The sequence below is a fragment of the Austrofundulus limnaeus genome, unplaced genomic scaffold (genome assembly GCF_001266775.1).
Source record: "Austrofundulus limnaeus strain Quisiro unplaced genomic scaffold, Austrofundulus_limnaeus-1.0 Scaffold33, whole genome shotgun sequence".
Lineage (NCBI taxonomy): Eukaryota > Metazoa > Chordata > Actinopteri > Cyprinodontiformes > Rivulidae > Austrofundulus > Austrofundulus limnaeus.
This window is the reverse complement of record NW_013952435.1, coordinates 1,316,354-1,330,235: the sequence shown is the minus strand read 5'-3', so window position 1 is coordinate 1,330,235 and position 13,882 is coordinate 1,316,354. Positions and strand designations below refer to the sequence as shown.

At 37.0% G+C, this 13,882-nt stretch overlaps 2 protein-coding genes across 7 annotated transcripts in view; one reads left to right on the top strand and one right to left on the bottom strand.

Annotated features, from left to right (window-relative positions):
• Positions 1-2,914, bottom strand: part of macrod2 (mono-ADP ribosylhydrolase 2) — a gene marked incomplete in the record, with an annotated part of 450,891 nt that extends 447,977 nt beyond the window's left edge. For 2 of the 6 annotated variants that reach the window (XM_014005961.1, XM_014005960.1), the window contains 1 exon segment: positions 2,667-2,914. In XM_014005961.1, the coding sequence (XP_013861415.1) occupies positions 2,667-2,703 (37 nt within the window). 6 annotated transcript variants of the gene reach the window in all.
• A 6,930-nt stretch (positions 2,915-9,844) lies between these two features.
• The window catches only part of tasp1 (taspase, threonine aspartase, 1), a 27,826-nt gene continuing 23,788 nt past the window's right edge, over positions 9,845-13,882 (top strand). The window contains exons 1-8 of the mRNA XM_014005957.1: positions 9,845-10,011; positions 10,928-11,133; positions 11,246-11,313; positions 12,157-12,225; positions 12,374-12,494; positions 13,110-13,194; positions 13,269-13,348; positions 13,550-13,656. Of these exons, the coding sequence (XP_013861411.1) occupies positions 10,971-11,133; positions 11,246-11,313; positions 12,157-12,225; positions 12,374-12,494; positions 13,110-13,194; positions 13,269-13,348; positions 13,550-13,656 (693 nt within the window). The 5' untranslated portion in view covers positions 9,845-10,011; positions 10,928-10,970. The remainder of the gene's footprint in view (positions 10,012-10,927; positions 11,134-11,245; positions 11,314-12,156; positions 12,226-12,373; positions 12,495-13,109; positions 13,195-13,268; positions 13,349-13,549; positions 13,657-13,882) is intronic.

Below are 13,882 nucleotides of genomic sequence, written 5' to 3'. Positions count from 1 at the left end.
GTTCAAAACTTTTCCCCTGTGCCATTCCACATTATTACAAATAACTTCATTTCTGGACATGTATGTTTGATTTCTTTGTGTATGGATCACTTGGGTTGTTACCGACATCTGGTGAAAATTTCATGTCATTAGCACCTCTAGTAATATATTTACTGAGAAAAATGTTGATGTGGTCAATACTTATTTTACCCGCTGTTTGAGGCGGTATGAGGGCCAAAGTTAAGACTATTGTGCAACCAGTGGTTGTTACATCCTTGTAGCAGGAGGCTATATCTATTCCTAAGCCAGCTTTTGATCTGATTAATGATAGGCCGGCACTGCTAACTGAGGAGATGGCCCCAGAAACTGAGGCAGACAGCTTTAGTTGACACTGAGATTAGCACCTGCGCTTGCCCTTGTCTACTCGTCAACAGCATTGTTTTGTTTTCCTCTTTGGCCAAATTATGAGAAAAGTCAGAACTATAAGTTGGGGCTTTTTACAGTACGTCAATCAAGAATTAATTTCATATTAACCCTACGGCAGCAGACCGATCCAGCAAGCTAGTGCTCTATCGCTCTAATGTGTTGACAGGAGGGAGAAAAATAAAAACCAGTTTACACATTTCAAAATAAAGTGCGAGCGGTTTTTTTATTTTATTTATTTTTGTGGTAATTGGTTGTCTATTAACAGCTTGAAGCTTTTATTTTGAAGGAGAATCTTAGCTTTCCAGGTGTTGTTTAGCTGAAAGGTCCTAGGCTAGCTTATTTTATCAGAAAGTTATCAATCGTTAGTCGTTAATAACAAGTGAAATTATTGATATTATATCGGACGTGTTTTCTATTGATCGCGATTTCTCTTTATTGAATTATCGCCCAGCTTTATCAAGTGCTATTGCTTTATGCGTTATTATTATTCTGTCAGAGTAACAAATCCAAAAGCTTTTTTTCCCCCGACGCTCTGACAAGCTGGAGCACTTTCAACTCGAAACCAACATCAGTCCGACTTTACAATTTCGAGTTCCGCCGCAACTGGAACGCAGCGTTATTTCAGCTGTTTGTATCCAGGATCTCGTTCTTTTGGTCACGATTCAGACCAAACAGGCGAGGGCTGGAATGTAGAGAGCGTTCCTTTTCAACTCAACTGTTCCTTCACCAAGACCGACCGAAGCAACGCCCTCATTACTGAAGACAAGATCCAGATCTGTTGATCCATGTCCCTCTCTGGAACTAATCAAAACAGTTGCAAAACCATAAATCAGATCATAAACTGATTTAATGTCATGTTTATGCACGGAAGCAGCGTTGTAAAGTAACTAAGTACAAATATTTTGTTACTGTACTTAAGTAGAAATTTTGGTTATCTGTACTTTACTTGAGTAATTATTTTTCAGTGTACTTTTTACTTTTACTCATTACATTTTTACACAATTATCTGTACTTTCTACTCACTACATTTTTTTAAAAATGTAAAAAGCAGAAAGTCGTTACTCCTATTTTATTCCGAACAGTTATTACTTTTAAAAAAATACTTTCCTGATAAATTGCATCTCCTGGATAGAGTGAATTTAGTTGTAGTTGGATGAGAAGTATAAATATATACCATTCTGATACCCTATTAGCTTGTACACAACCCATCACAGCTGCACGACGTTAGAAAAAATATTTTTTGGAGAAGTCACCTCCAATAAATGTCATTTTGGAAAATCTAACTGCTCACTTTTACTTAGTACTTTTACTTTTAATACTTAAGTAGATTTTGTGTCAGAAATTTACTTTTGATAAGTACAAAAAATATCAGATACTTTAAGACATTTACTCAAGTTATATTTTTAGAGAAGACTTTAACTTTTACCAAAGTATTTTTATGATAAGATACTTGTACTTTTACTCAAGTATCACTATGAGGTACTTTATACAACACTGCACAGAAGAAAACAACAGATAAGTCTGAGAAAAAAAAGACTACAAGTGCAATAAATATTTATTCTCAGTTGATTAGTTTAAAATCCAATGATAACTCATTAACAACAAGCACAGCTGCAGAGGCTCAGTACAGTAACAGCTAATTAATGGCTAATTAGTTACACCTGGTAATAAAAAGCTTCTGTGCAAAAAGGTCTTGAACGTGTTAGAATAAGACAAAAGCATCCTATAACTGCTTTAATAAGTCAACAGGTCCAATTTCTGCGTCTCAGGAAGCAAAAACATCAGTGTTTGTCTGATAATCTCACTTAAAAATGTATAAAATTTATTATTTTATCAAACATGTCGAGTGAGTGAGAGTTAGACAAGGAGGTTGCAGGAGAATGAATGGAGCCATCATAAAGCACAGGTGCACACAGGTAGAAAAACAGGAAATATATGTTAGTGACAAACAGACAAATACAAAAAAGATAGTGGAGACAACTCCGAGCATCTAACATGTGAGCTGAACAGTCACGAAGCGATTCAATATTGAATATTATTGTGTTGTTGCCAACGTCCACCGTTTAATAGCGGTGAGGTGCAACAGTAACATCTACCCAGACCCGGTTCAGGTTGCAGAACACAGCCTAGAAAATAAGTTATCCAAGCTACGAGCAGGAAACAGACAAAGTGTCTGTCAATATTCCTGTGTAGTTAGGATTCCTGCTGGGTATGCCCATGGATTTATCCCCTTATTCACCCCCACCAAAAACAACCCTTACCTTTTTCAGTCTTCCAGTCCTTTTTCTTCTTGCTCATGCTGCCGGAGGAAAAAGACTTCGGAGAAGGGTCGCTTTTTGAATGTGACAACCCCAGGCTCACAGCAAGGAGAGTCCCGAGGAGAAAATAAATCCAGAAACGTAAAGTGAAACAGCCTCTGGACGGTCGTCTCACCTGTGAAGCTGTCAAATTTCTATGGAGCTCAGGCCGCTCAAACTAGCTTGACTGGGCTGTAGAAATCACTGTACGCGTCCGCGCCTTTTGATTGGCTCTCGTGAACGGCGACGTCGGCGTCTGATTGGTCCTCCCGGTGTGTCAGTCATGGAACGTTCACGCAAAGTGTGGAACAACCTACCCTGGCTTCACTCTGCAAACAGATTTCATTTAGAAGTGAAAGTTTGTTGAAATTTATTTTTAAAACCTCAAAACAAGTAAGTTTTTTGTTTTATTTTCATTTTTGTTATTATTATTCATAAATCATAATGTTAAGTGTTACTTTTTTGTTTTAATGACCTAAAATACAGTATATTGAAGTTCATTGAAGATTGTTTAGTGCATTCTGTGCATGTCCTAGAAGTGAGACACAAATTTTGATGAATAGTTTTGAACTTGTTATCAGGATATATGTACTTAATTTGCTTTTGTTTTGTGGTGTTTTCTTTGTGTTGGCATTTTTAGGTCATACCTTCCTGAAAACCAGAACATATGTAACAAATTATTATTATTATTATTATTATTATTGCAAAGGTTTTAGGCAGTTCAAAAGTTAGTGTGACATTTAATAGTTAGTGTTTTTTTTAGAGTTTGTCACAATTTTATCAGGAGGTTTCAGACCAAATGATGCAGATCTATCAACTTACTTTATTATAAGGCAAAGCGTACAAACTCAGGAAGGCGCAAAGAGACAAGAACGCCCAGGGAGAACTGGAGGCGGAATGCAAACCAGTAATGCTCGACTGAAAACAGAAACAAACCAACAAACTGAACAGGCTGCATATGATGAGGTGAAGTGCTGCAGCTGTGGCGGGCCGACAGAAGCAAACACTGACTGAAGAGAGGTAGTAAAATGGCATAAAGACTAATAAAAATGAAAACACAAGCAATATAAACAAAGAAAAAAGTCAGATTTTTGTCTACATTGTAAAAACGAAAAGCTTAACATAAAGGTTTTAGTTGTGCTTGTTTCACCAGAGAATATTAAACGTCATTGTTGTTAAGCGATGATTAATGTTAACAGGTATAGATTTATGGTCCATCTGCGGGGCAGGGAGCTGGATCCCCCAGGTTAGACCAGGCCAGAGCAGTGAGTCAGAGTCTGGTTCCAGAGACCACCGTCTGTCATCTGTTGTGTCAGCATCGCTCCAAAACCCATCTGCTCCACAAACACTTCCAGAGAGGAACATTTGTTTTTCTGCCCCCATTTAAATTTTATACTGAAATACATGCAGGTTTGAGTAGAATTACCTATTGTTAACACGAGGAAATATTTTAAATAATACAAAATCAGTGTGATGAAGCTTAGATTGAAAATGTTAAAATTTAAAGTGGGTTTACAAAATGTTTTGTTTATTTACACACTTACCTAAAGTCGTCTTTTTCTTTTAATTTATTCAGAGCTTATTGTTTTAAATTAAAAACAACAAAACTTGATATTTGAGTGAAGCAGAAGTCGTGTTGTTCATTGAAACCACTAGATGTCAACCTTACATTGTTTTAAGCAGCTGAAGCAAAATCTAACCAAGTTATCACATCCCTGGAATATAATTGAAAGCACAAAACCCTCATGTCAGTCCTCTTTTATAACTTATTTTTACTTCTGGTTTTTGTAACTTTTATACTTTTCATCATGTTTAACTTTATTTAGAAAAATGGTGAGCTCTCTTCAGTTTTGTAAACATTCTTTTTAAAATCCAGCTTCATGGTTCTATGATCCATGCTACTTTTAGCTTTTAGTCTTTTGCGTTAAGCTTTCAGCTGCTGTTTTGTTATGTTTAGCTTTTAGCTAGACTTTTACCACTTTTAGCTATGGTATTCTGCTTCTAAGTTTGTTTTTAATTTTGGTTAGTGTTTAGCTTTTTGTTCACCTTTTTTAGCTTCATAGCTAAGATTTTACTACTTTTAGCCACTGTTTTTCTATTCTGAGGTTTTTATTTGTTTGTTTTTTTTTTGTTTGTTTGTTTTTTTTTGTTCCTTTTAGCTTTTGTTCTGCTTCTTTTAGCCTTTTTTTCTAGCTCGCATTGTACTACATTTACTGTATTCAACTTCTGAGTTTGTTTGTTTTTTATTTTGGTTAGTGTTTAGCTTTTTGTTTGTCTTTTTTTAGCTTTATAGCTAACATTTTACTACTTTTAGCTACTGTTTTAGTGTTTTTCATTCCTTTTAGCTTTTTGTTCTGCTTCTTTTAGCTTTATCAGCTCAGGTTCGGCTAATTTCAGCAACCATTCAGCTCCTGTTGTTCATGCATTTTCACAATAAAATGCACTTTCTCTCTGTTCTGTTGTTGTTCTGATGTAGTATGATGTAAAACAGTTCTGCAGCAGCCAGTCTTTAATGATCTGATTTTTGTTTTAACAGGTTCCTGTAGAAATGAGTCCATCAGAGAAACAAAAGAACAAATAATGAAGCGGCTCATCCCATCGCAGGCAGAGTAATCTGTAGTCCAGGACCAGAGGAGGATCTATTTGTGTGAGATTGCGTAGGCTGTTGTTATTGTCATGGTTACAAGGAGATTAAGGCAGCGGCTGCACCTACAAGTCACTTTGCTAAAAACACTGCCTGCTGGCTCCGTATACGTGTCTTTCACTTCTCTGAGCAAAAAAAACAATAATTATCTGTGATTATCTGTCACTTAAAATGGGCTTTTGGAATTAAAACTATAAAACTGAGTAATTTTGTGGGTCCTAATGTCAACATCCATGTGTTCATATTTAATTTGTTTTCTCTGAAAGCGTCCCATTTCTTACAAAGTCAAATATACAAAACTAAATTAGTGTTTGTTAGATTATTTCTTTGTTGTAACAATACTTCTTGGCAATAAATCTTATTATTGGTGCCTGACTGGCAGCACCTGGCGGCAGAAGCTCAAAACAAGAGTCAACAGCAAAATAAGCTGTTTGGTAGAGAAGGTTTGACAGATTCAGCTCTATTCATCTCACAAATGCATGATCCTTACAAATGTGGCACCATTTAAAAGGGAAAATTACAAGCTTTTCAATGATTGATTGGCAAGAAGCAAAGAAATAACCTGTCAAACACAAATTCCCTTACTTTTTGTACGCCCTCTGGCAGTGGTTTTAAAGTGGCCACCAGGGGGCGCTAGTGGAGCCTTAGAAAGCTGGAGAGAAGGTGAGAAAAAACTCAATAAAAATAGTAATAATTCTAATAAATGTTTTAAATCATTATGAATCATGAAGTGAAATCTGTCTTTTGATCATTATCTTAAAATCTAATTTATAATAATGTTATTTTAGAGATTTTAAGAGAGTTTGATTTACTTTGTGGCAAGTAGTTTGATGATTTTTTTTTAATTTTTTTGGGGGGGTATGATACAGGGTTTGAAACATGTTAATTAATAAAAAAAATTTATGCTAAATAAATGTAATAATTATTGAATAGTGAATAAAATTGAGATTCTAATGTGGGTAAATAAGGCTTTCTCAGACAACACTTCCACTGAGCACTAACTGTGTTAAAACTTCTACACGCAAAGTGACAGACAATCTGCACTCTTGCAAAGTAGTGCTATAGTTTTTGTTTTATTGTCTTCATGGATAAAAGTGATTTTTGTGTTATATAATCCCTGCATGCTGTCATTTCTCAGACCGTGAAAACACAACAGTGTGGTATTTTATCCATCCATCTCAATTTAAACATTCGTCCTGTGGCACATCACGCTCATCTGTTCTACAGATGAGAAAAGCGACTCATATTCTCAACCAAAAATAGCCCAAAAATACTCATGAACTTGATATTTTTGTGCCTTAATCTGGCACCTATCTGCAAATCACTACGTTTGTGTAACTTTGTGTAAAAAAAGACAAAGCTGTTATGGTTTCCACAGGTTCATTAGCTTTAAGAGTTTCATTCATAATTCAAACTTGTTTCTAGTCTATGTTTCTGCACCTTTTGCTTGGTGAGTCCAGTGATGTCCTCCTGTGAATGAAGTGGTTTGTTTTGTTTTGTCTACATCTCCAGAATGGGTTTGAGGTTGTATTAAAAAAGCACCGCACTGTGAGGATTCTTTCCCTTTAGGATTCTTGTGGGTTCCAGCGTTGGCAAAATATGTAACAACTACTCCCCATGTTTATTTTACTTCATTTAATAAAATCCCCCATCCAGCGTGTCTCCTTGCAGCAGAGCGTGCCTGCTCTCCTCCTGCTCCGAGCAGCGGGAATTTCTTCTTCATCGCCGGGTGAACCCGAGTTCAGTGGATTTAGTGCGGATTGATGTTTGGATGTACAAAGCATGCATGCTGGGTTTGGGATTTATACGCTCATGCAGAGGAGATCTGACACTTTGCGTCTTTCACGGAGCCCAATCTGTGTTTTACGGCTGGAGTTTACGTTTTAATTCCTTTGTGTTTTGAACAAAGGACGAGTCAGAATGTTGGTGCTGGGGCTCCACAGCTTTTGTTCTAAAAACAGGACAAAAGGCGAAACGCTCTCTTTTTATTGTGCAACAATTCCCAGAGCTGCTCCTACAAAAGTTAACATCCTCAACCTGTCAGATTTTTAAACAGAATATTCTACATTAAAAAGCTGTGACGTGCATGTCCTTCAGATACAAAAAGTCAAAGAAAACATCTTCATATTGAAGAAACTTGACATAAAACACATGATTTTGCCTATTTTGTCACATAACTGGCATATTTGCTTTTGAATTAGGCTCAGCCAAAATGAAACAGGAAGTGACATCAAAGGGGAACTCTTTAAGATGGGAAACTCTGGTTTTTGTTTATTAAAACAATACTGTATATTTTGAACTCTGACTCTTCTTCATCTCTCTGACAGTGACTCAAAATGATCTAAAGAAAACAGATTATTCTCTGCAGTCTGTTGTTGGCCATTGTAGCGATTCTCCATTTACATTCAGACATTCCCCTTTGACATCACTTCCTGTTACTTCCCATGCGAACATCTCATCAACTCTTCGTCTCAGCGGTATAAAATATTTTTGCAACATGTTATCGGTGTTATCTTTCCAAGAATGCATTCATATTTATTTTAAAAAGTTGACGTCCCAGGCACTTTAAACTCAACCTGCACTTTTCTGCATGTGGTCAAGGAAAAGTGCAGAGGCATAAAAATGGCTGCAATTTTGTTTGATGTGATACGAACTGAGAGTCGTTCACGACATACAGTATACTGAATCACTGAGTGATTGACAGGCTTCTGCAGAACCTGAAGAGGTAATTCCTTCACTGAATCAGGTGTGCTGAAGCAGAGAAACAAGTCTAGGAAAGCGGCCCTCAAGAACCACGACTGGAAATCCCTGGTCTGAAAAGTGGCAACAAAATGCATTTTTTTCACTAAATTCTAGTCCTTTTGTTTAAGATGCATTTAATTTTGTATATATTTTACAACTTGGCCAAACAGAGATGTTTCTCATCTCCTGCCTGTGTGGTCGAGCACATCAAATAAAACTGGAAGAACCAGCAGCTTCCCTCTGCACACCGTTAATAACAGCTTGAAGAAGTTTCCACAGAGATTTGATGGTATGCAATACTAACGCCACCCCCTGAAGGCCTGCTGGCCCTCCTGGGCCCTCTGCAGCCCAGTCTCAGGCCTCTCTTTACATTAATTGGTCAACAGCCCTCTTTCATCTCTGTTGACTTGATCCAAAGCAAACACTGCACATTATGATAGAAGCGGGGGCTCTTACATTTCTTGGTGGGAGAGAAATGGAGATACCAGGAAAAAAAGAAGGTCCTCTTTCACTTTTTTTACATCTTTGAGGTTAGATAAAGTCTTTTTTTAAAGAAAATAGAAAAAGGCTGTGTTCCAAGAGTGTCATAAAAAGGAAACTGATAGGGTTTATGTTCAAAATTAAAATGAAACAGTTTAGTTTTAACAAGAAAAAGCTAAAGCTTTTTGTTAAGTTTTGTGGTATTTTTACAGATTGCATTAAGAGATTCAATATTTATTCAGTGGATGCATTTAATGGCATAAATCACAAATAAAAAGTCAGATTTGTCTTTTTGATCTGGAGAATAGTGGAAAATAATATTAAGAAGGTACCCCTGTTCCTGGATGTTCTGAAATTCATTTTATGTTTTGTCCACGATGAAGCAACAAAACAGATGTATAAAACAAAACATGAACATAATACATTAAATAATATTTTCCCCTAATAGGCTACACAAATAACTGTGAATACACGCTTCACACCCATTTTCTAACCCTCCTTGACTAAAAACAGCATCTGAACACAGCAAGGATCCATCAATTATTAATTACCCACTAATTCCTTTCAGGGTCACGGAGGTCACTGGTGCCCATATCCACAGTGGTGTGAGGGGTGGGTACACCCTGGGCAGATCACAAGTCCATCACAGAGAGCTACATTTACAGTATGTATATAAACTGAAACAGCGGGACTAGTGCATCCTAAATTTAACAATTATTTTAATATGACAGTCCTTTCTACATTTTTTGGGAAGGTCACCTCCTAATAAATGTCCTTATGCAAAATCTGTTCATTTTAAATCAATACTTTTACTTCTAATACTTAAGTACAAAAAATATCAGATTCTTTAAGAATTTTACTCAAGTAATATTCCTGAAGGAGACTTTAACTTTTATCAAAGTAAGTTTTTTGTAAGATACTTGTACTTTTACTCAAGTAGCATATCACTTCGTATTACTTTATACAACACTCTTTAATTCGGACTGTGTTTAGGATCTTTCTTTTTTTTTTTTTTTTATTAATTAAGCCTAAATTAATTTTAGGTTTTAAATTAACAGGAAACATTAAAATCTACCAATTAGAAATTCCGTAAAAACCACAAATACTAAATGAAATAACATTACAATATTTTAAATGTTTAATCTAAAAATGTTTTGCTTTGTTTTGTTCCGCTTTCTCCACGTGTGTCATTGTTTGCGGCGCGCACTTCCTTGGCAACGAGCGTCTGACTTCCTTAGCAACGACGGTCTGAACCAGGAAGTACTCCGTGTTCTTTAGCTAGCGGCTACGGGGAGGTACAGTACTTGGCTACGGGCGCCTGGCGAAACTGTGCGGCACGAAGTTTGAGTTTGCGTCGAACATGTCAAGCTTAGCCGCACTTCGTGTCTGCCAACGTGACGGTCAGAAGGCGGTTCTGTAGCTGAAATGAGAGGAGGGAGATCTGTAAGTAGGGATGATTTTGTTGTGTTAGCTGTTAGCTGTTGGCTAACTGGCTAAAAGCAAACACAACTACATTAGTTAAAACTGAAACAACTCACTCGGTTTTTTTTTCTTAAACAGTTATAAAACACCAGATCTATATATAAAAGTCACTATTGCGAAAGTTGCTAATTAAATAATAAATAAATAAATGCTTCAGCTCTTACTTTCGAAATGAAGGAGCCGAAAAGCTGACTATTGATTACACATTAATTAATCAAGCTTAGCATCTCTAGCACAACTTTATATTAACCAAAGCATGTGTTATGAATGACTCTCGGCTACTGTCATGCAAAGTTTTAGTTTAAAATTAGTCAAATTGACGAGTTATAGCCATATTTATCTTAGCCGCCATCTCGATTTTGGGTTTACTTCAAAAATGTAATCAGTTTTAGGTGGACATCCAAAGCTTACTTTGAGAAAATTTCAATAAAATCCGGCCTGTGGTGTATGAGATATTTTGCTAACAGACAGAGTTGATTGTAATAAATAATAATTTTTCAAAACAAATCTTGTGAGATCATTCAGTGCTCAAAGTAGTGTGTAGGAGATGACTCTCAGCTACTACCACGTCAACTTTTACCTCATTATTTCTACAATTAATTGACTTATTTTTGTGTCCGCTAAGATTAGCTGTGGGCGCCACCTTGAATCACATTGACTCCAAAAGTTAATCATAACGTCCACTGATTTGTTAGACATTTTGCTAACGTTACAAACTTGGACACTTGTACACAGACATGGGCAGAAACTTATTGAGTCATTCTTATTGTGTCAGGACTCTGAGCTGAGAGCTACAAGAAGTTGTTTTTTTATCTCTACTAAAACTAGTAAATAAGATTGTTGTGTTGTTCTTCACTGTTTTTCTGTTCTGTTCCAGGTTTGCCCTGAAAATGGTTTCCTTGCGACTTGTCTGACAGGCGATGATAGGCTTGTCGAGTTATGCAGTGGTTATGGAGAGTTTACCCAGTTATGCTGAAGAGCAGCATCCTTCCTCACTCATGACAAACTGCCGGTCCAAAAACCAGGAATCGACTGGGAGTCCAAGGCCAAGATGTGTTGGAGGGTTTGTTTTGGTCCATGCAGGTACATGACCCCACCCCCCACCCCCAATTATTTAAAGTTTTAATAAGTTAAAATAATCAATTATTTTTGTTTTGGAATTTTTTTACATCTTTTTTTTATTTTGTGCTTTCAGGAGCAGGATACCACTCTGAATCTAAGGCCAAGGAGTACAAGCATGTTTGCAAAAGAGCCTGTCAGAAAGTAAGTACTTTTTAAAGGGATCCCTGCTTAGTTGTATCATTAGGCTTTGTTTGATAAACATTTATTTTAACTGTAAAATAAAGACTGTAAAAATACTGTAGCTGTTTAGTTTTTTTAATTTTTAAACACATTTTTAACACGGACGAAGCCATTTTATTTACACACAAAGCATTCTGGGTAAATGATGACGTGGATAGGTCCTTGGTGTGAGGCTGCTAGCGAGCTATATCCACCCTGAAGGTTTAATCTTAGGCAATATCTGATGATCGACTCTTTTAAATGAAACCAGAGAGCGTTGACAGGGAGGAGAAGGTAGAAATGACTCAGCCTGTAACTGAAAATATGGATGGAGGACAACAGAGCTGCTTCATGGAAGAAGAACATCAGCTTAGCCTGTTAGCCTTTGTGCTAGCGCCGACGCTATATTGCCTTATATGTATTAGCTTGGTGCTAGCGCAACAAACAAGCTAAACTGAGGTCCTCCATCCATATTTTCAGTCACAGGCTGAGTAATTTTTGCGTTCCCTTCTCTGTCATGTGGATGGAGGACCTCAGTGACGAGAGGAGAATGTGTAGCGCTGAGCTAATACGTATATATGGTGATAGCATCGGGAATGTTACGGCTGAAACAATGTCCAGCTGTTTCAGTTTATATACATAGTATATCAAAGCTGCACAAACCTTTTCCCCAAAATAAAAATCTATCTGAGGGCTGCGGGCAAGAATGTCAACAATTCTTGGATGTAAGGTACAAACTAAAGTTGTGTGGCATCTTTTCCTAAATTATTTCTGGCATGTATTGTTAAGGTCTGGACGTTCTTTTAACTGTTGTTTTTTTTTTAGGCTGTGGAGCAGCTGAGAGCAGGAGCTCCTGCAGTGGAAGCGGTGACTGCAGCTCTGGTTGAACTCGAGGTTTGATGATTATAAATCAGATCTAATGTTGTAAAACCCACTTTACAAACAACGTGGTGCAAAAGAGCTTCACTTTATTCATACCTACAGTATGTTTGATTACAGGGATTGTTTTGCTCTGACTTCTGCCGGTCTCATTTGCTTTCAGGACTCTCCTTTTACAAATGCTGGCATGGGCTCCAACCTTAATTTATCAGGAGAGATTGAATGTGATGCGAGTATCATGGATGGAAAATCGCTGCATTTTGGTGCAGTCGGCGCCATCAGTGGTGAGTTCCTGCTCAAGAAACAAAACTGTTGGGTCTTTTGTTTTACTCTTTACCATCTTTAAGCAACTTGGCGTCGCAAATTGTTGAAATACGTGCTACATTTTTTTTAACGACTCCAAAAATAGTTTGTTCCTGCTCCATCAGAGCTTTCGACAGCAGCGTTTTCCTGCCAGAACTCTTGATTTATTCCTAACAGCAGTTTAAGTGTTGACGGCAAACATTTAACACGTAGTTCAAAAAGACGGCAGATTGTTTTTATTACCTGCCTGCCGGATCTCAACCGTATCATTTGTTTATGTAGATTTGTTTCACTTAGATATACTGAAATCTGCCAACATATGTGTTTAATCAAGTCTCAGGATTTAGAAAGATGTGTTTAAAAAGAGTAAACAACAGCGTGTGTTTGTGTTTCAGAGACAAACTAAATGGGAAAACAATACATTTTTTGCATTGATATCAGCAAATGTGTTTTTAAATTAATATAAGTTCTAAATTTTTGCTTTCATGCTTCCTGTCTGCTATTAAAGTCTGTTATTTCTTATTGATTTGGCTGAATTTTTTTTGACATATTATATGTTTATTGTCTCTTAAATAAGTTGATTATTTCACCCTCAGGTATTAAGAACCCTGTCTTAGTTGCGAACTGTCTGCTGAATGAAGCACAGAAAGGGAAGCTATCAGCTGGCAGAATACCACCCTGGTGATTCTCATGTTTTATATTCAGTTATCATACTATTACTGTCTCCATTTTGGTAAATAAGTTTCCTTTTTCAGCTTTCTAGTTGGCCGAGGGGCTCATGATTGGGCGGTCAGCCATGGAATACCTCCATGTCCTTCAGAGAAAATGGCCACACGTGAGTTTTCTTTTTATTTTGGCTGTTGTCTTTTTCTTCAGGGGTCACCACAGCGAGTCGTTGTCCTCCATGTCCTCTCATCCGTAGATCCCCTCGTTGTCTTTTTCCTGGCAGCTGCATCTCTAACATCAGATTTAGAGAATTAGACTCACATTTATCGTGGCTATAAAAGGACTTCATCGGACATTCTTTCACACACAGGGTTCAGCTTATCTGCATACAGGAGGAACAAACGAAAGATGGAGTTGGCGGAGGGAACGGACGCCGGAGTCAATCAGAAAAAGAAAAGACGACAATCAAGAGAAAACGTAAGTTCTGTCCCGAGAGAGGAACATCTCTTACTGCTGGTTTCAAATTTCAATTTATTTTATTTAATCAGGACAGTGTACAGTTAAAACATAAAAAACATAAAAAACAGTTGATGCATTGCACCAGATGCGCCAGAGGTCTTTCTTCTATGTTTATACTAAAGCATGGAATGACATTCCTCAAAACATAAAGTCCATTTCAAAACTACAGCCCTTTAAGAAGAAT